The sequence below is a fragment of the Onthophagus taurus genome, chromosome 1, assembly GCF_036711975.1.
Source record: "Onthophagus taurus isolate NC chromosome 1, IU_Otau_3.0, whole genome shotgun sequence".
Lineage (NCBI taxonomy): Eukaryota > Metazoa > Arthropoda > Insecta > Coleoptera > Scarabaeidae > Onthophagus > Onthophagus taurus.
The window spans coordinates 20,830,620-20,858,255 of NC_091966.1; the positions used below are offsets into that span (position 1 = coordinate 20,830,620).

Sequence of the window (27,636 nt, forward strand, 5' to 3'; positions counted from 1 at the left end):
CGGATGCTGTAAGGAGTCTCATTACAGCACCCGTTTGAGTACTGTTATAGCTTTCATTACCGTCGCGAATTACAAAAATATTATTTTCGTTATTGTTATCGATTTTAACTCTTTTTAGTACTAATATTAAGGGACCTAACAGATAATTATTAGCTCACATACATCAAGTGACGTAAACAAATAAGTCTTTGACAAGCACTCATTGAGAAGGCTTGTTTTCCATGGCACACTAGGCTAAATATACATATGATATGTGTGCATTTTTCAAAAAACCTAATTATCTCTCAAACTATTAATGTTAGGTATAGAACGTATGGGATATAAAAGATGTAGAATGAGACACCGAAGACGACTAAGTAATATAATATGGGGGGTGTCATTTAAAGAAATTAAGTTATGGTACTTCCAAGTTTCCAAAAGTTAACGTGTCACAGTAAAGTGACCAAACGTTCTAGACAGTCGTTCTTGGCACCAAAATATACTCCATCATGTTGCTTAAGCATGTTCTGAATCCTAAATTGATATCCCATAAATCGAAAGTTCTCTGATTTTTTGAACAAATGTCTGCTGGAGCAGATTTTTCTCGAAAAATTCGAATAACTCGAGAACGGCTGAATCAAATTACACAAAGTAAAGTTATTTATAAACCTTGAGAACAGACAAATCCAAACTTGTAAAAATATACAGGGTGTTCCATTAAAAAAAATAGAGTAGGTGGCGACTTCTATCTAACCGGAAGTGCTAGAAATCTGAAAATATTTTAGTCGAAGAGAACGCAATTGATAATACTTAAGTCTGAATTTTCAAATTTTTATTTGGCCAGAACCCGAGAAACGTCTAATGATCCGTCTCGATGAAACACCTGTATACAGGATGTATCTGAATGACTGCAACAAACTTCAAGGGGTGATTCTTTAGTGAAATTTAAGGGTACTTTGATATATGAACCATGGGCGACTAGGCTCCCCTAGGAGCTACACCCCTCCAAAAATGGCGAAAATGTTTAATTTTTTTTCTCAAAAACCATAAAAGCTAGGAAAATGAAATTTTGGGAATATGTTTAACTAATTTAATAGAGCACGTTTTGATCCGATTTGTACTTTCAAACTACCCTTCTAAATTACTAATCATGACTACCCCCGTTCAATTTTTGCCTAGATTTTGTTGTGAAGGTGATAAATACATTGGAATTATTATTTGATTTAGATAGATGAAAATATTCTATAACTTTTTTGCCCGTTTGATGTTCTTCGAAAATTTAATAATTTCCGAGAGAAAAATTAATTAACCCTAGGATGCATAAACCGGGCCTCTCAGGCCCGGCGAGCATTTAGTTACTATGGTTATTTTATTGGTTAAGTATCGTAGGGTTAAACAAACACTAACTGTTTGCTGTAGGGTTGTTAATCGAAAGTTGGAATGAATTTTGATTGAAAAAATCGTACACAGTAAAAAATGGATGTAAAAATACATTATACTACATTAAACTACAAGATTGACTTATGAAATAATACATAAATTAACAACGTAATTTTCGAAATCCAGTTAATACCAAGTAAAATGACAGGAAATTAGTATATTTACAAAATATTACATTTTTTTAATATGAATTACACAAAGCATTGTAAACTATAGGAAAAACCTGTAAATAAATGGAAAATCAAGTAAAACAATGTAAATGTATTCAATAAATTGGGAAATCATGTAATATTGTTAAAAATTACTATTACGAACATGTAAAATACGGGATGGCCCCACCACCACTTTCTGCGTTCGCACATCTGTGCGCTTGGAACTACGCACAACGCGTTGACATCATTGTGCCGAGTACAGTCTAATAACGTATGAATCGTCGAACGTTATACGCGCTCTCTTATAATAATAATAATAAACCACTTTAATCTGTCCATTTAGTGTTTGGTTGTTTGGTGCCCTTTAGTACGTATACAGGTTGTACACAAAGTTTTTGTGTTCCAAGTTTGCCGTCTGTTAAAATTGTAAAAGTTTACACTTTTTTCACTATTCTTTTAATGCTTTTGTACTGTAAAACATTATAACAATTGTGGAAAAACTATTGGCTTTCATAATTTGGACATAAAACGAATTTGGATAAGTAGAACTTCCATAATGACATTCATATTTTTACATTTATTTAAGCTTAAAATTATGTAAATGTACTGGGCTGAATAATGAATTATTACATAGCAGACGAACTACAATATTCATAGCACAAGTAATTTTACATATAAATATAGTCATTTTTACGTATTAATACGTGTACATTACCTGGGTTAAGAAGTAAAATTACATCAATCACAAACGAAAAGTACAAACATAGAAATGGAAAATGCGCTTGTTTAGATATGTATTTATTTTGCTATTACATACGTGTAACTTTTTACATGAATATCCATGGCAATAAATTACCAGTACTGGACCATGTAATTATTTTTTACTGTGCACGGAACGCGGCATTTACCGAATAGTAATTAGTTCATTAGTTAATAATAAAATAAATCTAAAACCATTATTTGCAGAACCCGTAATATGTAAGACTCATAACTAACAATCATTCTCTGAATCAGTTAAAATGAATTGTAACGGTTCCGTTTGAGGTTATTGAATTTCTTAGATTTCGTTCTTTAAATCATTATTTTTCGTATTCATATTCTAATAGTTCGCGCTTTTTTAGTGGAGTTGTTGCGTGCTTCTTTTTGATTGGTCGGATGAATGCGGAACGTTAAATTTCCGGTCGCGATCTGGGAGAGACGAGAAAAGGTCGTGGTCTCGACTATACTACTGTTCTGTGGGTCTCGAGAACTTGTCTCACTGTCGTTAGTGGTTCAGTTAAATTTTAGAATGGTTTAGTCCTTTTGAAGAATCAATCATTGAGTTTGGTTGTTACTGGGATTGTTCTTCGACCATTTGATGGGATTTGAACTGGATCGCGTACGTTAACAGCGACGCCATCATCGTTTCCACGAAGGTTATTTTATTGGAGGCGTTTACGGTAGTTTTGGTCCTCCGTGAAATGTCTTAATCGTGTTGAACCATTATCAACCCACCAATCGACGAGATCATCTTCCCCTTGGTAAAGAATTTTAGTGGAAGAATTTTTAGAACGTCATCTTGAAACTGCGCCATCGAAGGTCGTTTGAAAGTCATTTGAAATCTGTTGATGACAGATTTGGGTCATCCATAACCTCAATATTTTGGTACCTTTGTTATCTGTTTGGAGAAGATTATTCTGAATTGGATTGGAATTGGAACCGTGGAATACTGTTTGGGCCCGTAGAAGATTAAGGCTAAGTTGTATTTTTTTGTTTTATGTGAATATCAACTTTATTATTTTTTTGTATAAAATCTGAATTTTGATCAGAGAAGTTAGAGTTACTCAACTTCTAAAATCTGATATACCGATTGGTAACTTTAATTTTAGGAGATACACCCAATACGGACGTACTTACGTATAAGTATACTTGTGTGTGTGCATATGCGCGCGGAGTATGTTTGTGGGAGGGGAATCGCAAGAGTAGTGGATCGGAGAGCAGTCAGTCGTTTGACATCGTTCAATGATAAGAAATATTATAAAAATAATAACTAATATAATAAATGAAATTCAAATAAGACAAAGCAAATTCTTAATTCTAAAAATAAAAACAATTCGTAAGTAACTGAAATAAACTTTGTAAAACAACAAATAAAACAAAATCTAGGCGGCCAAGTTAACGTTCCGCAAATAGATATTACACGATTTGGAAATTGTGCGTTAAGATACTCTTTAACTTGCCGGCTGTTGTGAGCCGGGCAACCATCTTGTTGGAACCAGATACTTCCAAATTGAACATTGTCTAATTGTTGAAGCGATGGGATTACGTCATTTTGCAAAATGTTTAAATACTTATGACCATTTAAATTTCCTTCTATGAAAAAAGGACCGATAATATGGTCACCTACTAAGCCAGCCCAAACATTTAATTTTTGGGGATATTGTGTACGAGCCACATAAACTTTGTGTTCATTGTCACGACTCCAATATCGAGCAACGCTGGGATTATGCCGACCATGCAAAGGAAATGTAGATTCATCGGTAAATAAAATGTTTTTTATAAAATCAACATTTCCGTTGGCCATTTCCATCATAGTAAAGCAAAATTCCGCCCTTGTAATATTATCGTTCTCGCAGAGTTCCTGACTTTTTTGTACCTTGTACGACCTGTACCCGTGTTTCTTTAATGTTTTTAGGACGGCAACATGGCTGATAGCAAACGTCTCCGCAACTTGTCTGCTTGACAAGATTTTTATTGCGTTCAACATCAGCACATATCATCGTATCACGTAACTCATCTCTTTTACCCCTTCGTAATTTGTGTTTCTGTGGAGACACACATCCATGTCGCTCAAAGTTTTTAATAATATTTGAAATTGTTCCGCGACTAGGAATTGATCTGTTTTCATAGGCCACAGGAAACAAATTAATTATTTGGGCTACAGAATTGCCACCGTAAAACCATTTTATAATCTGTACCTTTTCCGCTACAGTAAACATCTTAGTTTTTTTTTGCTAGGGTTAACTGCAAAGCGATGCGACTAACTTCGCCTCTCAACAATCTATGAACGATTCAATTTGTGCATTACCCCTACGCTTGTTTATCCCCCACTTAACGACACCGAATATACACACACACGTATACTTATACGTACGTCCGTGTTGAGTGTATCTCCTCGGTATATTAATTGTTAACTTTTTTGTTGTCTTGACAATTCAAAGTATTATTCTTTTTTAATTATTCACATTTTTGTAAGGGTAATTGCATTTGGGGTTATAATTCTTTTTTATCGTTTATTTTTGATATCGCCTTACTGTTCAAATTGGCCAATATGAAAAGTTTTCGCGATAATGTTTTTTTGTTCATTTATTTTAAATAAAGTTAGGATCGTAATTGTGTAACTTACGATACAGGGGGGTGCTATATTTTCTTTTTTTGTATGCGATTACAGCAACATTTTGATTAAGTTGTATAAACTTTATTCTTATAATTTGGGAACTTTGTTTCAATTGTCATTATATATTTTTTTATATACCCAAGTATATTTACATGTGTATATATGAATATTTTTCTACGATTACATATAATATAGATATTCTTTCGTCAGTTTCAAATGTGGTTGTTGGTTATTTGTTCTCATTCCTTTCTGTAACTCTAAATTCGGACTTGATTAGGGTGTGGTCAAGTACGTTCGTAAAGGTTTTTATATAAGTCCGTGGCGCCCATTAACATCTTTGAATATTACTTTAAATCCACGCCGTCTCCACTGTCTAAAGGCTGGCTGAGGTAAGTAAACCTTTACGTAACCTTGACATCGTCTGGTGTTTTGTTTGCCCTTTTGCTTGTTTAAAAAGAAGTGCCACAGAATACATAAGCCTGCATTTTTTTATATTTGAGACTTTCATTAATATCTAGTACTGATGATCGTTCTTTTGTAGTAAATATTTTAGTTGTTTAACAAAGAAATACTGTATAATTTTGCAAAAACTTTTAGCTATCGGCATATAATTCGATTTAGTTTGTTCAAATAATTCATAAAAGGATACAACCTATACACTGTCTGGGGATTTGTGGAAAACTAAATTTGCTATTTGGTGATTGAATCGATCAAATACGTGTAGCAATTGATTACACTAAAACGAAATTAAAATTTTTAAGCATCCTGATAGAGATAATAAAACTTCACCATTCTATTTCAAATTGGAAACTGAATATGCTTGAGATTGAAAGAATTGTGAGAATTGTAATAAGCCCTACAATTTCAAAGACGCAAATCAAACAACAAAAGTCGTTAGTTTTGTGAAAAAATAAGAGTTTTAATTGAGTTAAGGTTGAAAAACTTAGGTATGTTTCTAATCATTTCTAAGAAAAGTAGTACTACCGTACCCTAGGTGAGTAATTTTAAAAAATGGCCTGTTTATGCTGTTTAGTCAAGGTAGATCAATCGACTCAATGGTCTGATAAACAATATTTTTAATAAAATGTACACCAAATATCTTTATTTAAGTTCAATACAGTTGCGTCGAAAGTAATGATTGATAAAGTTTAGAAATTTAAAATTTTGTATTGCCACAAGTGCAAGGATCTATTTTATCCGCAACGCTGTTTGGTTCAGCAGGAAATACGTTAGTGTATGAGTTCTTCAGGAAGTTGACGTGGCCTTGTAAATTCCTGATTCTCATTTGAGCATCTTCAAAGTTTTCATTTAAATTATTGATTTGAGCCTGCATCTTCTGCCGGATCTCATCCCTATCTTTCTGTGCCGACCTGGCCTGTGCCCTACTTTGAGCCAATTGCCTTTCCATGTCCGAAATCTGATTTTGCATAGAACGTCTAACCGTTTCGCAACGGTCCTTCGTTCGGGCGACTTGTCGGGCCGCCTCTTCCCTTACGTTATCTACTTCAGCCGAAAGTTGCGCGATCTGGTGCATTTTTTCCTGTGCAACTTTTTCAGCTTCATCTGCCACTTCTTGTAATCTGATTGTTTCAGCGTTTAAACGTTCACATTCTTCTGTTAACTCATTGCATTTCGCTTGTAACTCTTCAACGCGAGCTGCCATATTTAACTTTTCTTCGTCACCTAAACTTGCCATACTCTTGCTAATTTCCATTTCTTTTGCCATTGCAGCAGCCTAAAATTTGCTTACTATAATTTTTATAACTAACTTTGAGACAGTAAATATAACCTTATCTCTATAAGCTTGAAGTTCGCGTACTAAAGCTTCATTATTTCTTTCAGCGAGTAAATGCATTTGTTGCGCTTCTTGTAGTTTCAATTGTGTTGCTTTCAAAATGTCTGGTAAAGGTGTTAATTCTTGCAGCTTTTCTTGGAACTGATTTTTCACACGTTGAATTTCTAAGTTAACCTGTTCACTAATTCTTCCATTTTCCAATTCCATCATGTCTATTTGACGACGTTGTTCTTCAACTTGTTGTTGGGCTTGCAAATACTATTAAGTATAATTAAAACACAAACATTATCAAAATCATTCAAAATTAAATTTAATTTTATTAAAGAAAACCTTGTTACGATAATCTTCTAATTGAGTTTTTTGCTCCTCAACAAGTGCTCTAACTTCTTCCAATTCATCTTTAACTTCTCTATATCTTTGCTTTGCCGTACTTAACTGTTGTTCAAGCTCTGTATGGTCCTCTTTGCCGCTTTTTTTCTGGAAAACGTTTTAAGAAATTAAGATAACTTACACTCTCCCTATATTTCACAACTTACACTCTTGCATTCCTCTTTTAACTCCTTCAATTCTTTATCAACATCTTTAAGTTTCTTTTCTGCATTCTTTCTGGCCTCTTCGTTTTCGGAAGCACTTTTCTTCAATTTATCTACGTCAGTTCGAAGTCCTGCCACCTCAACAAGTTTACCTTTATAATCATCTTGTAGCGTATTGTACTGTTCTCGTAATTCTCGAAGTTGTTGATCAGCAGATATACCAGTCTGGAAAATTTTGTTAAAGATGGTATTAAAGAGAAGTTACATTATTAAGATTTAATCTTTACAGGTCTATTTGGATTGCAAGGTCCTGGACATGTTGGATTCTACAAAAATAAAAAATATATAATTATTAGTACCGAAGATGCAAATGTAGCATCTTGATGGATAACTACCAACGATAGAAAATTTATAAGATTAAAATGGCGGGTAAAAACATATTTTTGACGATTAAGATGTACACCATACAGATGTAGAAAAGTAAATAAAGTAAAGTTAGATCATCCAAAGATAGAAAACTTTTAATGTCAAGGAAATTGTAGTAAAATCATTGAAATCATGAGCAAATTGAAACAAAATAATCTAAATGCTGAGAACAATTGAATAAAACGATCATAATCCTGAAGAAATTCTCAATCCAGTAATGTAGCAAAAATAAGTAAGATAAGTAAGTATATTATCTTTGTTAGATCATGATTTAAAATCCTACTAATGATAACAGTTGGAAAACATAAGAAGAACAGTGATAGTCATCCAATTACATAAGGCGGAAGTAAATTTTAATCTAAAACATGTTTTCAATCTTCGTCATTAGGATAAAATATAACATCAAACTGCTCCACGAAAAATCTTAGTATCAAAAATGTATTCTTAATGATTAAGATGTAGTTATTCACCAAAACACAAAGCACCCCGCCTTATATTTAACAAAAAGAAAAAAAATTGCAAATTTTTACAGCCATAGCATTTGGATTTGGTGGTGCACATGGTGGTTGTGGTCCACACGGTGGTTGCGGTCCGCATGGCGGACAGGGAGGAGCACATAACATCCTTCTGTGTTGTTCCAAGTGCATTCTTTCTTGACGCACCGATAGTAATTCACTCTGCATTTTACGAACTTCATCTTCCATTTCAGCAAGTTGCTTCTCCTATAATCCAATTACAATTTTTTATTATGTATTGTGTATTATCAAAAATAAATATTACCAATTGTTGTGTTGCTTCCATGTCACGATTTTTCGGATCGTAAGGACATGGTCCTTTACCCTTACCGCACGGCATTTTTTTCCCTCTCGACGTGGGCCTTGTGCTGTCCTATTATTGTTAACAATTAAATTTATATAATTTTGAAAATCTGATTTGAAGTGCCATTTCACTTAAAATTTTGATTGTATTCTATATCGATGCGAAAAGTAATGGTTGTCAATATGACGGAAAATATGACAACCGTCAAGAATTGACAACTTAATGTCTAATCGTTAAACTACTTGATATTCTTATAAAAGGTGTTTACAAGATTGCAATAAAACTTACCCCTTTTCCTTCCCTGGGTGCATTTCCTTGAGCCTTTTCCAATTTGTTGTTGAGTATTGTGTTCTCTTTCAAAACCATTCTCATTTCAGCTTGTAAACTGCACAACTTTCGCTGTAAACTCTCCACCGTTTGATCCTGACTGAGAAGGTCAGATTGCAATTGATATCTTCAAGGATAATAATTTAGGAATAATTGCTCAAATTGAATATATCCCTAGCTAATCTAAGTAATTAAAATCAAAATGTCTTACCTTTTTCCTTCTAAGTCTGCGTTTTCAGCCGCTAACTTCTCCTGCATATTGTAACTTTCGCAAAGACGTTGAGCGAAAGTATTTTGCATCATACCCTGAAGAATAGCATTTAATTTTGTGAGTTATATAAAAAACTACTACCTGTTTTTACCTGTTGGCCAGGCATTCCACCTGGTGGACCTGTTGGACAAACACCAGGACCTGGACAAATACCACCTAATGGATTTAACATTGGTTGTTGTCCCATCATTCCTTGACTCATCATCCCTTGTCCCATCATTCCTTGTCCCATCATTGACGGACCTCTCATCATTGGTTGACCCATATCCATTCGATTAGTACAAACTGTTGAAGCTCCCCCACCTCCACCTGGCCTAGAAGGACCAGAAATACTTAACTCTCTTGGGTCCTTGCAGATACAATCTTGATCAATTGGTGGTTCTTGCATCAATGGTTGCATCAGACCAGCTCTCTTTTTCTTTTTCTTATCATCACAGACTATAATTTTCGGCATCGCGTTCTCAGCGATTCCACATAAAATCACTTTTGGAAGTATGTCTTCCGTTTGAGGTTGATCGTATTTTGCTTTCTGACGTGATAAGGTCATCAAGTATTCGACCTTTTTTGTTTTTTGTTCGAGCAACATCATTTTATCATTGAGTTCTTTTTGATTTCGGTCTAATTCATCATCTTCTTCTGGACTTCTTTCCGGTTTCTATTAGTAAAAATTTTATTATAATGAATTGTTGGTGATTCTCCAAATTTATTACTTACACTAAGTAACGCAGTTACTTTCTTTTTTAATTCAACTAAAATCGCAGATATTTCAGTACATTGTGCTTCACATTCTGCAACTTCCCTTAAAATTCCTTTATCATCAATATCTTTTGGCACATCAACATCATCCTCAGCTAATTGCTCGTCCATTTCATCCAACTCTGCTTCAGCTTGATTCACCAACTCTTCTGTTCCTTCGAGAGGATCACCCTGAAGAATCATAATTAAAAATTACATTGAGAAACAAATTCAAGAAAAGGAGACAACAAACCATTTCTTCGCCTCCTTCATCTTCAGCCATTTTTACTTTATTGACGGCGGTTTGTGATGTTACAGGACTTAAAGGAGAATAAAAGGCTTCAGAATCAGTATCTTCGGTACGATTAGTTTTAGAACTTTGGGGTCGAGATGATCTAGCTGATTTAAATGAACCACGAAATTTATCTTTATTGTCACCACTACCAACTGTAGATGCAGATTTACGTCTTTCCTGTAAAATTTGATCAAAAAATAATAATTTTTAAAATTGTAAATGTTAAATTATTTCTTACTGGCTTTAAAGAAAGTAAAGTTTTATTTAACCTGCTGGAAGCTTCAGTTCTAACAGTTACAAACTCAAGATCGTCGTAATTCCTAAGACTTTGTTTGAAGTATAAGTCTGGATCACCGCCTTGATACCAAGATTTGCCGATAAACGAAGAATAGTTGTGTAAAATTCGAGCGCCCTTTTGAAGAAAACTACCACTGCTGGTTGCTCTTGGTTTTTTAGTCGCCCTGTCCCCTGATGATGGTCGTCTTAAATCTGAGTCGGAGTACTTCGACGCAAGAAGCTGTTTGTTCACCGTCGGGGAATTTCGACTCTAAAGTGGAAAAATGTTGAGTGTGTTAGGATGGTGGAAAAGTTCATGTTGTAATAGTACCTTCATACCGATAAAGTGATGTTGGAGTGAGTTTTCGATTGATTAGTATAGGATTTGGGGCTGCTGTGTTGTATGAAGGACGACGGTCGCGATTTCTTCGCGAGAATTGAGGCGAAAACGACACTCTATATCGAGTAGTTGCTAAAAAAATTGTGTATAAAAAATTGTGGTAAAAACTGTCTGTGTCAGAGTGATTAGAAAAAATCATTAAATAAAAACTGACAGTTTTTATAGCTGGGTTCTTGATTTAAAGCAAAAACTGTATACATAATAAAAAAATATAAAAAAATTAATAAAACTAGTTAGTGAATTATAAGTTATAGTGATTTAAAAGTGGTATAGTTACAAATAAAATTCAAGTGGTCGACGTGACATTCTACGATTAATTTGCGCTCAAGGTAATTATAGGCAAATAGGCAATGACGAATAAATTTACGTTATTTAGGCCCACTTTTACCAATAATAAGCGTTTTATATAATAATTATATAATTAAATATGGGTCTTATAAAAGTATGTTATAAGAGATATAAAAAAGTTATTGACAAAACGAGTATTATATACAATCAATGATTAACAAATATCGTTTAATGATAATGACACTTAATGTTTTAAATTCAAGTGTTATTGTATTATTGTATACTCCATTATATTATTACATCTACTATAAAAACTACTTCCTTTTAAATTTTTATCAATAATATAACATAGTAACACTTATTTTATCGTTACAATTTTTACGTTAAACAACACGGTCTAAATGGGAGAGACATTTAACAAAAATTTGTTGACGGCTTAACCCGAGAGTTTTTAGTTGTAGGTCTAGTGTTAGTTCTAGTTTTAGTTTAATTAACACCTTCACAAAAAACTATTAATATAACTTAACTTAAAAATGATAAACTGTGAAAACTTAATTATACTCTCAACTTAATTAAGGAGATTTTGAATGACAAATTAAACAATGAATTAGATTGTAAAAACCTTTTTAAACTATTTCAAATCTGTATGCAACAAAATTTTTGCTTGTTTGATGGAAAGATTTATGTTTACGATAAAGGACTTCCAATGGGATCTCCCCTTAGCGGGATGTTAGCCGACATCTTTTTAAATGAAATTGAGGATAAATATATTCTTAACGATACAAACCCAATTAGAAAAAATATCTTACTCTGGAAACGATATGTCGATGATATTTTCATTATAATTAAGGATAAGAATGATAACACAATTGAAGATTTACACGAATACATTAATTCACTTCACAATGACATAACGTTTACTGTAGAAGTTGAACAAGATAATACTTTAAACTTCCTGGACCTAACATTAAAGAACACCAATAGTGGCTTACAATATCAAATTTATCATAAAGTTACTCAAACAGACATAGTTATCCCATACGATTCACACCACGACCATACCCACAAATTAGCTGCTTTCCGTTCATATATAGATAGAGCTTTTTCATCATCACTTACACCAGATCAAATACAGATAGAATTATCAATAATTAAACAGATAGCCAACAATAATAGTTTTCCAGACAAAATAATTGAAGATTTGATTAAGAAACAACAAAGCAAAAATCTTATACAAATTTATACTAGCCGAAATCAACAAAACAAGGAACAACCAATTACATATAGATCCATTAACTATCAAGGTAAAGTCTGTAACAAAATTAAGAATATTTTTAAGAAATATGACATCCTCATCTCATGTAAGACGAACAACACTATTGGTCAAATATTAAATAATGGAAAGGACAGAATTGATATACCGAATGATAATGGGGTATACAAACTTGAGTGTGATACTTGTAAGGCAACCTACATAGGTGAAACGGGGAGAGCCCTTCATACAAGAATAAAAGAACATAAGAACAAGTCATCATCGAATTTTGGCAGACACTTGAACTTTAATACAGAACATCAATTTGATGAGAACATTCATGCTACAATATTACACCGTAAAAATAAAGGCTATATGCTGGAATTATTGGAAAGCTATGAGATTAATAAGTTCAAAAACAACAATCCAAACATCTTGTGTTTAAATGACCAGATTCAACCAGTTTCTAAACCTTTATACTCATACCTCCAAACACCGTACACACTCCCTTCCAAAAAACCCCCAGATAAACGAGGATTTCAGACCATGGTAACAGTCTGAATTTCGCAATGTCTGGGTCCCTTGGTTACCAAAATCCCTTCCCCCCCTCTCCTTCTTCTCCTCTCTTCTCTACATCTCGGTCATATTCACTATTGTCTACCAAACCCAATCCCCACCATACTACTTAACCATGTTATACTATGTATTCTTTTTCAATATAATAACAACTCAAAGCTACAAAATCACATATTCTACATTGTTAACTGATATCAATGTATACTTCTAATCCAGAAATTGTTCCTGAATTAATTTTGTCTCGAAGGGTTTACTCATGTTCTCGATTTTTATTTGTTTTGTTTTATTAATTGAAAGATTCTTGCTACATATTTTATTGTACAGTACGTCACATATATTTTTTTCTGTAGATTTTGACCTCTTCTGAAAATAATTTGATAATTACCATAGTTTTACCCCAGATAAACGAGGATTTCAGACCAAGGTAACAGTCTGAATATCGCAATATCTGGGTTCCTTGGTTACCACCATCCTTCTTCATCTCCTCTCCCCTACCTCACAATCATTTTCAATTTAACCTCAATAAAACCCAATTCCATACCTACCCTGTTCAATCTTACTACAACATGCATCCCACTAAGATTTGTTATTTACATACAACTGCATAAGTCTTGATATTTTAGATCACCAAACAATATTAACATATAACTCCTGTCCAAACTTTTGTTTATTATTTTGCTAAAAATTTCTGTTTTTCAATGTATTTCTGTAATAATTTTGTATTTGTTGTATTGACGGTTAAAATTTATAATATTTTTACATTTTATGTACAATTCCTCACACGATTTTTACCCTGAAATTTGATTTCATTTTGAAAATGTTTCCGATAGACTTTGATACTGTTTTGTATTCATTTTGTCAATTTGTCAATTTTCAAGAATTCAATTTATATTGTTTGAATAATTAGAGATTTTTTAAATATTGAATTTTTCGCGCCATAGTTCCAGAACGTCAATTGTATATTTTTGTTCAAGTGCTGCCAACAGATTTTTAGTTTAATTTCCAACTTTGCAACTGAAATATAACCTCAAAACACATATTTGCGGGCCTAAAAGTTTTCACAGTTTATCATTTTTAAGTTAAATTATATCATTGTCTTTAAATAGCAATCCTTAGATTAAATAGATTATGTAAGAATAAATTTTATGTAAGAAACTATACGTGACGCTTAAAAAAAAAGATAAAGTTTTTATCCAACGAAATTTCTGTTCTTATTAATTAACCGAATCATTTAATTTTAAATTTGTCGAATACTTAACAAACAAAACAGGAACTGTTGATACATAGATACAGGGTGTATCTGAATGACTGCAACAAACTTCAAGGGGTGATTCTTTAGTGAATTTTAAGGGTACTTTGATATATGAACTATGGGCGACTCACACTCAGCACCAAAGGTGCCTCAAAGATCCGTATTTTCTAATATCTTCAATATAATGCTAGTGTATGCTTAAGTGATGCTCTGGCTTAAATTATTATGTCTAATAATTCCCAAGAGGTCACTCGAGTCTGGGGTCACAAACCAAGGTGGAAAACCAAAACAAAACCAGACTCGAAGGACCCTCACAATTCACATCCCCACCCAACACGGGGTAAACAAAAACTAACCTAACATCGAAATAAACGTTAATACAAACGCGGATATTATGTTTCAATGTTTTTCTGCATTTTACAAAAACCAAAAAACATGTAACTATAACATTTACCTGGTCATTAACCCGTTTTTGCCCAAGTTTTCTTATTTCGAATACAAAGGTTGTTTTACATAATTTTGACAATTTTTATGCATAAGATGTCTAATTATATGCAAAAAAAATATTTATATATAATTTTTGCTAATTTTTGATGTTCCAATTTTGAAACACTGGGAGTGAAAGGGTGCGGTGTTTAAATATTTAATAAACAATAAAATAAAAATTAAAATAACGATATATTAATTTTCTTTAACATCATAACTCTTAAAACAATAATTATGAAGGTTTACAACACATTTCTCGCACATGTTCGTAGCGTTTTTGTGCCAGTGTGCCCAACGATTTAGGCAATCATATCGAATTAGGGCATGAATTCCACAAGCCCCATATCTTGTACCCATATCTAATCTTTTACCTTTGATGAACTGTTTGGCTCCATGTCGATCAAAATAAGGAACCATGCTTTCGTCAATGCACAGTTTTTCATTTAGGACTGCATGTGCTAAGTAACGTTTGTTAAGCATGTCAAAAAGAGGACGCAACAAGAAACAGCATCGGTAAAGTTGTATGTACGAGATTGGCTCGGTGAAACAAATGGCGGCAAAGTTGGAGTCAAATCACATTTCGCCCAATTTCTTTTAGGCGGATGATTATAATTTGTGTTAACTAAACGAGAAAGAGGTAAATCGTCTTCGTCACTAGAATTTTCTGTGTCTTCGACGTCTCCGATGTAAGCGGTGTTATCAAATTGTCTAAATTTTGCAGTCGCAAGCGCTTGTAACTGTCGTTCACTCAAGTGATTTATATCTGAAGGAAGTGCTTCATCGTCACTATCTTTCTCTGAGTTTCTTCCATCATTAGGTGGAGTAATATAAATGTCTGCTTCCCAAAACTCATCACTTTCCACCAAATCAATAAGCTGTTTGGTAGAATAGTACCTAAAGAAAGAGTGCACAATCACTGCCAGTGTTCCGAAATTGGAACATTGCAAAATAACGGCAAATTACCATAATAAACGCATGCAAATTTGGCAAGATCTTTTATAGCAAACATTCAACAGACAATATAGTATGTTTTAGTACAAAAACAATTTGAAATTATTTACAGTAAATTACAAAAAAATACTTACTTCTTTGCAGCCATTTTTGCACTATAAACACCAGCACAGTAAACTCTGTGAGATTTGCAAACGAGTGAATTCTAACAATATAGTACACTTCCCAATAACGTATGAGAGTATGTCGGACAAGATGAGACCTGCAGAATTGGTAGGGTAAAACTGTCGCTGTTCCAATATTGGACAAAAACGGGTTAAACTCTGATGAGTGCAGTCAATAGCACCGATTACTAATTGAAAACAAACAAACTCATAAAATACTATTTGATTACTTCAAATATCATCACCATTATCAGATGTCTTCAAGTTGTGATGCCTAAATTTATATAACTTGACTTATTTAAACAAATAAAAGCACAATGTTTACATCTAAAAGGGCACACGCGAGTCCTCGACCGGCCCAGTGCAGAAGGGCCGGTATTTTAGGCGTCACACAGTTGACCTAGCGTGGTTCACGAACTGTGACGTGTGATGTTAAGATGGTGATGCAAACATACATATAACACAACAGAATTTTGTTGCTATAATTTTTATAAAAAAAAAATAATCATAAAAGAAAACAATAATAATAAAGGTAAGACAAAATGAATATTGTAATGTAACAATTTTTCTATTTTCTTTTTAGTTTAAACCAATAATTGCAAATAAAAAAAAATGTTTAATGTTAGCGAGTAAAACTGAAAGAATATTGCCAAATGAGCAAAATAAAATAAAACTGACCAAATTAATAAAAAAGAAATTAAATTAAATCGCGCCTAGACTGCGTAGAGTTGAGCTCAACGTAAAGTCTGAAATAATTATGAAAATAATATATTGCAAAAGAAAAGAAAACTTAACCTCGCCAACAAAAAGTTATAAAAGATATAAAAATAATGAAGATTAAAAACAAAATGAATCTAAATTACTTTATCTACGACTGCTTGGATAAGTCATCATTACCGCACTCATTTGAGGTGATTTGAGTTACGTAATGAAGTTCATTACTGCACTGGTTTCATTACGTAACGCATTTTTAGCCTAATCAGAACAAACTTAATTTATTGAAGCGAGCAACAATACAAAAGAAAAAGGGCTATCTACTTACAGAGAAACAATATTATTTATTATAAACATTAATTGTTATGTTTTTACATTTCGAAACACTTATTCCAGATGAGTAAACATGTTGTTGAAACTGACAATTCAAAATTGTCAACAATCATTTCAAAATATTTTTATAAATGTCAAAAAGACCCTTTTAAAGAAATTGATTTTTTAGTAATTTTTAGCAGTCGTAGATAAAATGCTGTATATCACACGTGGGCCAGAGCATAATTACAGTACTCGTGTGATTACACGACTCGGTCTACGACCTCGTCGTACAATTATTCTCCACACTCGTACAGTAATTATGTTTCTAGCCCACTTGTAATATAAATAACTATAATGAGTTGCTTTTATTCCTATAATTTAATTGGCTTAATCAGAACCAAAAGTTAATGTACGTTCTCCGACAAAAATAAAATGTGGATGTTATCTAACCTTTAAGGACTTTAGGTTAAGCTCAACTCTACGGAGTCTAAACGCGGTTTTTCATTAATTTTATTTACTATTTTGGTTAATTTTATTTACGTGTTCAGTAAAGTCCAGTTTTTCCCCTTCTCGCTAACATCAATATTTTTTTTCTTGCTTTGCAAACTTTGGATAAAACCTATAAAAAAAATTTGTTTTGGTATATTATCTCAGAAGTACATTAAAAAGTACATTTATTTACTTACCTGTACTATTATCATTTTTTTACGAGTATTTTTTTTAATAAAACTATTGCAACTCATAATTCCCTCAAGGTTAACTGCGTGGCGCCAAAAATAAATAACCACTGGGCCGGTCGAGGACTCGCGGGTATTATTAGGTGTAAACTTATAATTGTTTTGTTTAAATTTTATTTTTGATTTTCCGAGTTTTCTAAACAAATGAGGTTTAGATGTAACTTTAGGCTTAGTAAATGTAAACCCATCATGTTTACAATGTAAGTAAATTACAATTCAACTTTCAGATCCGTAAGTTGGAGGTATTACAGCTTTTGTTTGAATTTACGTCTACACTGTGTGGTAATGTTACTACCGATAAGACCGTGAGCAACCGCTTGTTTTAAATTTCTATAATGGAACAATCTATACCACTAAGATGTATTTATATCTATTTATATTTTAACAAATAAATTTTAACAGGCCGGTTTTTACAGATCTGTTTTATTTAACCAACCGCTTTTATCGGTTGGAACACCGATACTTTTACGAATTCTTCAAGCCGAAATCCAACATTCGTTTTACATTCATTGCGTTAGTAACAAACCTTATTTCCAACAATAAACCGATGTTATGTTGCCAAAATTGGTATCATTCTATAAAAATTGCATGCTACCAGAAATCGTACGTCGCAGTATATGCAAATAAGACACTGTAAAAAACTTAATTATTACTACATGTAGAGTAATAACCGTTCTAAAATCAGTATTACAATGGCTCGCTGGTTCAAGATATATAATTTTAACAAATAAATAATATGCCTCGATTCTCCGGAATCCGCCTTATTGGCGTTTCATCGGAGTACTCTCACTTTTCCGTAAACCTGTTCAATAAAAGTAAAAAGGAGTATTCCACTCATCCGGCTCGAACCCGCTACGTTTGGAAGTTTATTGGCCAAACCACTTCACCAATCCACGTAGCTAACGATTGTATGCATTTCGACGAAATGTTTCGTCATATTATATTTTTCGTTCCATTAATTTTTTTTTATTATTTTTATTTGTGATAAAAAAATTATTATTACAACGTTAGTAGCTAGGGGGCTTACTATACTTAAAATTTTATTTTAATAAATTAAATATTTTATTTATAAATATGGCGTCATCTTTGAGAGTATGCCCTGAGCTATTTTCATGTTAGAGTGTTTGCCTATGTCAGCGGTTTATTTATTATTCCATATAATTTACAAGTAATTTCGTAGTTCCAAGTTTTCTGTTAATTAACGTAACAAAATGTGCTGATGTGGCCGGAAACGGTTTCTGCGGACTATTCTGCTTCGAGTAAAAGTATTTCCCGAATGATTTGTGCCTTACTTCATTTTTTATAACAAAAAACACAAAGAAGACAAAGTGGCCAAAAATTACACCAAATTTTGCGATTTTTTTTGTTAATAATAATAAGAATTTTGGTGATTGGTGATTTTTACTCGAAAGCCCTATATGTCTACTTTCACCTCATACTAAAAGTTTTACTTCAATTGTTTTCATGCGCCCTAAATCTTGGAACTGCTGAACCCGTTTCTTATGAACTGTATTTTCATATACTTTAACGCGACCTTAAAGGAGTATTTTATGAATTTGAGTTGTGGAAATTCAAACAATCCGATGTTTATCTTCGGTGAAATGGTTAGGATTTGATTCATCTCACAACAGTCGGAATTCTAAAGACGATATTGTTTAGATTTATATTTTATTTGATTTATTATAAAAATTAAAAAACACATTAATTATAACAACAAATTTTAATTAAATTCTTTTATAATATTAAAAACCACATTTGATAATTTCCGGATTTGATAATCGGGAAACTTTACTAGGATGTAGTAGTTGCCAAAGTAACACAAGTTTTTTATATAAACACTAGCTGTACCCTGCGCGCGTTGCTACGCCACCAACTAAAATAAATTTGAAGGAAAGATATTACGCAAATATTCAATTTATTTTGAGTCATTTTAAAAATCGGCATTCGAGAATTGTCGAAAATTGGTCGTACCAACTTGGAAACCTTCGTATGCTCATGCACAACAACTTTGCTAAAGATCATTACATGATCAAGTGCATAGTTTACGATTCTATAAAGGACATACAGACAAACATTCATTTTTATATTATATAGATATGGCCGCAACTCTTTTGTTTTCGAGCTATGAGCTGTCAAAGTTGAGCCAAAAATTTTCATTTTATCTGTTATTTCGGGTAGAAGTAAAGCATAGAATTTGAAATTTTGCATGTATGTACTACTGGTTAACACCTTATTTTCAATCATACGACCATACCTTAAACTTCCCTAGCGCCCTCTAAGGGGATGAAATTCACAACCCCTGTTCCTTTTTATTTATGTTTCTTTCTGCAAGCGACTGATCCTATTGGCTTTTATTTTTTAATTAGGGTAATTTTGTGTTTATGTGAAAAAAAATATTGTTCCAGGGATAGGATCAGGTTATACTAAAACGGCAATTTTTTTATTTCACCAATATTTCGCTTTATATTAAAGCTTCCTCAAGGATGAGGTTACAACTAAATACAAACATCAAAATTAGATTAATTCAAAATAATAAATAAAAACTCACATTGCGATGAAACAAGCACAACACAAAAACAACAACAAGTTATAAAATAAAACGTAAAAATTTTTTAAATTCAAATCCATAACGGTCAAAAACTAAAAATTTAAAAACAAACAAAAGCAAAAAAGAAACTGCAAACTATGGGGGTTGAGGGTCAAAATCATTATTAAATAACTTATTTTTGTTTTTGTAAAAATCGAATATCCAAGAATAAATGGTCCTGATAGAACCAATGTCACTTTTAAAATTAACTGTGTATTCCTAAGTGGCTATGTGGAACATTTCCAGGAATAAACGTTTATGATAGTTATCTTCTTTGTCTAATATTGCTGTTTTATCAAACCTGAAAACATGACCTAAGGCACAACCACCTATTGAATTTCTAACATCGCTTTTATGTTTGCTTAATCTTCTGTTCAACCATTGGCAGGTTTGGCCTATGTACGTACTATTGCAGCTACCACATGGGACACAATAAATGATATTCGACTGATAATCCGTGGGAATTTTATTTTTCAAATTGGAGAAAATAGAAATTAACTTGAATGGATAGTATTCTATTATTTTTAAATTTTGATTAACTTGATAATTTTTAAAAACTTTGATCAGTTTATCAGTTAACTCTGGTATGTAAATGATTTTTTTGATTGATTCAAGATCAATGGGATTGTTTTTAGGAGTTACATTGAACAGTAATTTATTTAACAATTTAATGGGGTATGAGTTATCTAAAAAGATTATCTTTAACTTATTTAAGTTGGTTTGGATAAGTTGTGGTTCCGAAATATTGACTATTCTATGTTTCATATTTAAAACTGTATTAATTTTATGCTTAACCTTGTGAAATGGATCGAAGTGAATATATCTGCCTGAGAAAGTCGGTTTATTGTACCAGTCAAACATTAATTGTTTGTTAGAACCTCTTATAATTTTAGTATCTAAGGAAGGGACAAAATTGTTTTTTTCACATTCAATAGTAAATTTTATATGATTGTTAAAATTATTGAAAATGTTTAGAACCCTCTCCTTAGAACCATGCGGTATAGATAAAATAATATCGTCGACATATTTTTTTATGAATGGTAACTCAAATTCTAATGTAGGAATTATTTTTTATAAAGTGTAATCCATAACCATTTGTACTAAAATGGGTGAGATGGGCGAATCCATGGGGTGCCAAAAATATGTTGGTAAGCATTATTGTTAAAAGTGAAAAAAGTCGAATCACAAATGACCAACCCATTGTTCTTTGATAATTTGCGGGATGGAAGAATTTCTTTGGATGGATTAAGCTACATCCAAAGAAACCACAACGTAACCTGCGGGTAAGATTCTGGTACATTCCTTACATCCTTTATCCTCCCATCTATGGATGTAATTACCCCATTTATTTAATTTTTATTAATTAGTTCAATTTTTCATGTTATATCAAATTTTAAAGTTCAATTATCTTTTTTTTTCTCTTCAATCTTTAGTTTCATAAAGTAAATTTCTTAAGAAATAATTTAGGGAAATTTTATGATATATTGTTATTCACAAACTTTTTTTGATACCGGTTTTGGAAAAATTTTAGCGAGAACCTGAGAGGGTTGACTGAATCACCAGACTTCGTAAAGATAAGACGCGTGGGTAAATTTTTGCTAGTTATTAGTTCGACATTTATCATCCACTGAAATTTTTTTTTTCTTTCGAAAAGTCAATACCTATTCTTAACTGGTGTAGACCTCGAACAACTGAGGTAGGTGGAATTTTTAATCCCAAACCCTAAATGAATTAGGTATATTTTTTTAAATATTTTTTTCTTGTCCTATTAGGCCTTTTTCCGCCACAGCATTTTTTTTCGTTAACGCACTTTTGGCGAGAACATTTTTTTTGAGTACCCTCTTGGGGGAAGCCATCTTCAATTGGAACTTGAAAGGGAAATATCATTAATAAGCGAATTATCCATTCCATCCTATCAACTTCCCGTTCCAGAGGAAGTTGCTGGAGAATCATCATCGTCAAAAGAAAAAATAAAACAAGGTCAGAATTTTTGTTATCCAACGTTGTACCTGAAACATAGGTCAATTATTCAAGAATACGTAAAATATTATTATACTTACTTGCGGCCATAATTTTCATTATTATTTTTTTTTGATTTATTAATTTCATTTGTATTTTATTTTTACCAAAAGTAATAAGATGATGAAGCCCTACTTTGGATCATACCCTATTATAAAAATAAACGACAACAATACCGTCGATGTTCAAACTCGACAAGGAATTCAAACATATCATACCAGAAGACTAAAACATGGGATTGTTCCAGATCCTACTGGACCACCAGCGCCACGTAAAAATAACGTCACTGGATGGACCTCTATTACTATTGTACTTGGGAACCGCTAAAAACCAACTAAACCATTGGACGACTGTAGTTCACTATAATCTAGATGGTTTAATAACCCAAATTAATAAATTAAATACCCACTATTTGGAATTGGTAAAGATGGCAAAAACAATAAAAGACACAAATCAAGAAATTCTTTTAAATCCCATAGAAGAAAATGTATATAAAATTGAAAAAATCATAACGGTTAAAGCTTACTGAAAAGGTAAAATTCTTACTTTCCTTTTACAAAGTCCCTTAGTTGAAAAAACAATCTATCAATATTATCAATTGATTCCACTTCCTGTCCTATACAATTCAAGTTACCTAACATTAAATATTCCTCAACCCTACCTCGCAGAAAGTAAAGACAAGTACTTTACAATGACTTCCACCTGTAAAGAATTGCAACGAGGAGAATATTTATGTGAAGCCACCAATCTTGATGCAAGCACTCGATCGAGTTGTGCCTACGAATTGTTAAGACATTGTACCCACACGAAATGGGCTCGCTTAAATGAAGAAGGTTTTCATCCAACTGATTCCGTATGAACCCTGTTCCAGGCCAATTTTACTGGAGAAATAGTATGTGAAAATCGTAGAGAAGTTCGCCAATTTCAAGAAAATCTGTTGATTCAAATAACACCAGAATGCGCCGTCCATCTAGGAAAAGACGTTCTACGGACAACAACCAACTATTTACCCGACAGAGAATATCATTTTGCCAATTACATTTCGATAGGTAGTCGACAAAGATACGTTGGTTTTTCCGGCTAAATTCCGCATTTTGTTTAATTTTTATGCTCGTTTTGATGTTGTAACACCTCCCCTCTTGAAGAGAGCCAAGAGTTGGGAATCTTCGTTTCTGAGCCTTGGTTCGATGTTTGGTCGGTACGACCTCTGGTTTTCTTCAAATTCTGTAAACCAATAATTAGTGCGCTAATTCGCAGAAGCGTACCTATTGTTAATGCGGTTGTTGAATTTCCGAAGCTGATGAGGTTGCTTCTTAATTCCTGGAATTTCTTGTGTATTTCCGAAAAATCGAGCGTCATTTAAGGTGTCTAATTGCACGTTTTTCAACTGAATATCCTCTAGCCGCCAGACTGGTTGCTCTTCTGGAACCTCTGGTAGATTTATTGGGGCCAAATGATATTCTCTGTCGGGTAAATAGTTGGTTGTTGTCCGTAGAACCTCTTTTCGTAGATGGACGGTGTATTCTGGTCTTATTTGAATCAACAGATTTCCTTGGAATTGGCGAACTTCTTGAGGAATATTGATAGAATTGTATAGGATAGGAAGTGGAATCAATTGATATGATTGACGGACGGGTTTTGAAAACTCGGTCTCTTTGGTTTTGGTGACAATCCTCTCCGCCGGGACGCGTAACTATCACGATTCGCACGATACCAAATAAGTGCTCGATCGCGAAATAAATCCACAGCCGAAACAAAAAGAACCGACTTTGAAACGCCCCTTGCAAATCTTAATTCGTTTACCCGCTCCAAAAAAGCATTTAACGAACAACGACCGTCCCCAGCAAAAGATATTCCCACTTAGCAACAGAAATCAATTTTGAAGGTCCAGCAACCCCGCCATTAGCATCACCCTCGTCCGAAGAAGTATCACTAGATACTGTTGAACTCGAGTCCTCATTCAAATTAACCGTACTAATATATACTGCGGCCCGAGTAGGTGTAGAAGCAGCTCTAGCTTTCAATTCTAATCGCGATGACAATGTGACAATTTCAGAAATATATTCCGTTTTCAATTGTATCTCATCCGCGTTTTTAGGTAAAGTTCGATTAGCACGCCCCAGGAAATAATTCAACCAAGTATTAAGTCTTTTAAATTCGGAAGATGTCGCGATTCCCGTAAAATCATCTATTTTAGCCTTTACCTTCGTTAGATCGTCTCGTATTGCTTTCGAATCCTGTGCGAATGTGAACGGATACTCTGGCAATGTAAAGCTCGCAACTGTTCAGTAACGCCCCTAACTCTAAGCTCATATCTTAACGCGTCCGCGGTTAACCGTCCTACATCTAAATTACTCTCCATTGTTTACAAAAAAAAAATATGGCTTTTCCCTATCCTTAAAAATGACTATATTTAAACTAAAATTAGAACTAAAACTAGAACTAACACTAGAAACTTTCGAGTTTTGCCGTGCGGCTTTTAATAAAAGGTTTGACGTTTCGGATGCCATGTTGCAACCTTCTTCAGAAACTGGTTCGAAGTGTCTTCTTCGAAACCAAAACGATTTATGGAAAATGGTGAAAAATATTAAATCCGGTTAAAATATCCGGGTCGGGTTATAGAAAAGACTTAACCGCGACTTTTCAACGGGAGTGATATTTCCGATGTCTTCGGATTAGCCTCAAGACGCCAAAATTTAATCGCAAATTTTCCAAAATGGCTATCTACGCTGATTTACACTCGTCGTTGCTTTTCTTCACCACCGGCGCTCGTGGGACCAATTAGTAGAGGGTTTAAACTACAATTTCAACCTATTGACTACGATGATAGATTATTTAATGAATCGAACATCGAACATAGGGCCCTACTGAATCGATCGGAATCTATGTATCCGTGATGCAAAATCTATTCTCGCGATTAAATACCCGAATACCGGAAAGTACGCGAATTAAAATAATGCTAATGGCGGAATAAATTGCCAATAATTCACGATCAAAAGTGGAATATTTCGATTGAGTAGAAGTGAGCTTTTTTGAATAAAATGCAAGTGGTGCTGTAAAATTATCAACTGCATGCGAAAGAACGGCTCCCATAGCAGTGTCGGAAGCGTCTGTGGTTAAATGTAAAGCAGCACCAGGGCAAGGATGAGCTAAAGCGATCGAATTTGCTAAAGCACTTTTGGCCGAAACAAAAGAATTGGAATTTTCTTGAGACCAAAGTATAAGTTGTGTTTTGGAACGAAGGGAAGTTGCCAAATTATAAAGAGGTCGTAATATCTCTGAAAAATTTGGTACGAACCTGTGAAAGTAGTTTATCATCCCTAAAAATCTTTGAAGTTCCTTTAAATTTGTAGGTTTTGGAAAATCATTAATAGATTTTACTTTCAATTGAGAAGGGCGGATTCCTTCTGAAGAAATTTCGTGCGCAAGGAAATCTAAAGAAGAAACTCCAAAAAGACATTTTGATGGTTGGATATTGATACCGTAAGCGCTTAACCTCTCAAAGAGTGTTGATAAGTGAAGTAAATGGTCTTCTTCGTTTTTACTTGCGACAAGGATATCGTCCAAATACACAAAAATGAAATCTAGACCAGAAAGTACTTCGTTCATGAAGCGTTGGAACATTCGAATCTTTTTTAGGCACCATGTGAGTAGTATAGATTCGCCGATTCAAGAACCTCCTCCTCGAACCTGCGTTCTAGGAGGAGGTTCTTGAATCGGCAATTTTTTTGGGGGTCAGAGGAGGTTCGATGAGGAGAGGAGGTTCTTGAATCGGCGATTCTTTTGAGGGTCGGAGGAGATTCGATGAAGAGAGGAGGAGGTCAATTAACTTGAGAAGGTCATGTTATTTTGACGAAATTATTAAAAATGTATCTTTATTTAGGTTATGTTATTAAAAATTTATCTGAAAACAATTACTATGTTTATCCTTCGACGCTTCTCAATGAACTGTTAATGTTTTCGATATATCTCTTAATTTATTATACACAAAGGTATACGGTTTTGAGACGTGTAGGTATACAAATAAGTGAGTCATAACTTACCTGCGAGATATTTTTTTATTTTATTATGTAAAGGTGTACGGGTATTTAAGAATATGCGAGGAGGTTCTTGAATCGGCAAATTTTTTGGGAGGATAGGTTTGAGGAGGAGGTCAACTAACTTGTTAGTAGTAGATGAGTCATGATCTACCTGCGAGATATTTTTTAAGAGCTTCTTAATAAATTTGTCATGCGTTTTGTCTGACGTCTCACGATATAATGACGTGTTAGAACATATATAATAGATATATTCGGTAATGATGTGAAATATTACTCCCCCCACCAGCAACCTTATGTATTGCTATAAATACAAACGTTGGTCGAAGTTGTACCGCAGAGTGTTGTGCTTCAGAGTAAGGTTTTTGTGTATTTAGTACATATTAAAAATATCGTGTAGATTTTTGGTGCATTTAGTACAGAGGATTTTTAACGTAACGAGTAAGTAATTCAAATGTAATACAAGTAGATAATGTACTAATGTAAACAATAATATTGATGTTTAGTGGCAACCAGACCGAACCCCAAATGTCCAACTAAGAGAGCTGCTGTAAATTCATTTGAAAAGGGTGAAAATAAAAAACCTGCCCGAAACATCAAAATGGAGGGTAATTGTAATGAGACAACTGCAACAAATGTGTCGCTAGGAAGTGATAATCAAAGAAAAAGTGATGTGGTATTCGATGGAATTAATTTGTTGGCTTCCGACTTAGCGGAGTACGTATTTCCTAGCAATCAACAACATTATGTAGAAAATTGTGGAAAGTTACCTTTCACAAGTAACGTAGTATTAAATGAAGCAGTGAAAAATAATCTCCAAAAAGGTAATCAAGCGCCATTATTCTCCGAGAGTACATATTATTTAAATAAAAGTCGAACGAAATGGATATCGATTGGCATGTCTGCCAATCTACATTTTGATCCGGTTATAAGATTAATGGGAAAAGGACAATGCATAACTTTTACCGAAAACGAATGGAAAAATGTGATTAATAGCAGACAATTGATTATGAATAGTTTTGTTGGTGATTTATCGGCACCACCACATTTCGTTGTAAGCGGCGTGACCTGCAGCAGCCAATGGATAGAAAATGTACGAAAAGTGTTGAAAATGGAAAGGGGGTCAGAAATATTTTACCTGGCTTACGACTCGTTACACGAATTGTGGAAACTTAGCGATTTAGTTTCGAGTAGGGTAGAAGTATTAAAGTGTATGGAATATAAAAATTATTACGATAGCGTGATCGATGTGGTATCAACAATGCAAGGTGATATAAAATCGAATATATTGGTTGCTTCAAACGGTGCACCAAGTGAACATTTGTGCGTAACTAAAGAACTGCTCGTATACGGTATGGATAAGGTATTACTGGATTTAGATTTGCACGCATTAATGAAGATGTGAAGTGAATAAAATGGAAAAAAAAGTGACGT

The 27,636-nt window shown here is 33.4% G+C and overlaps 3 protein-coding genes across 6 annotated transcripts; 1 reads left to right on the forward strand and 2 right to left on the reverse strand.

Annotated features, from left to right (window-relative positions):
- Window positions 1-3,641: 3,641 nt before the first annotated feature.
- Window positions 3,642-4,134, reverse strand: LOC139431657 (uncharacterized). The gene is made up of 2 exons (XM_071199701.1): window positions 3,751-4,134; window positions 3,642-3,647 (listed from the first exon to the last, which is right to left on the reverse strand). Exons 1-2 carry the CDS (start codon window positions 4,132-4,134, stop codon window positions 3,642-3,644), a joined length of 390 nt encoding a protein of 129 aa, XP_071055802.1.
- A 1,898-nt stretch (window positions 4,135-6,032) lies between these two features.
- LOC111415497 (paramyosin) lies at window positions 6,033-10,959 on the reverse strand. 4 transcript variants are annotated; one of them, XM_023047217.2, is made up of 14 exons: window positions 10,756-10,959; window positions 10,387-10,695; window positions 10,107-10,325; window positions 9,833-10,045; window positions 9,210-9,773; window positions 9,059-9,153; window positions 8,809-8,947; window positions 8,482-8,589; window positions 8,232-8,423; window positions 7,563-7,601; window positions 7,279-7,500; window positions 7,073-7,219; window positions 6,737-7,000; window positions 6,033-6,682 (listed from the first exon to the last, which is right to left on the reverse strand). In XM_023047217.2, exons 1-14 carry the CDS (start codon window positions 10,759-10,761, stop codon window positions 6,104-6,106), a joined length of 3,096 nt encoding a protein of 1,031 aa, XP_022902985.1. In that variant the 5' UTR covers window positions 10,762-10,959; the 3' UTR covers window positions 6,033-6,103. The 4 variants fall into 4 exon arrangements, with proteins under 4 accessions (XP_022902985.1, XP_022902984.1, XP_022902986.1 ...); XM_023047216.2 differs by having other exon boundaries at window positions 8,809-8,974; XM_023047218.2 differs by having other exon boundaries at window positions 8,809-8,974; window positions 10,764-10,879.
- A 799-nt stretch (window positions 10,960-11,758) lies between these two features.
- LOC111415501 (uncharacterized) lies at window positions 11,759-12,925 on the forward strand. The gene has a single exon (XM_023047225.2). The coding sequence runs from the start codon at window positions 11,759-11,761 to the stop codon at window positions 12,923-12,925; it is 1,167 nt and encodes a 388-aa protein (XP_022902993.2).
- Window positions 12,926-27,636: the final 14,711 nt, after the last annotated feature.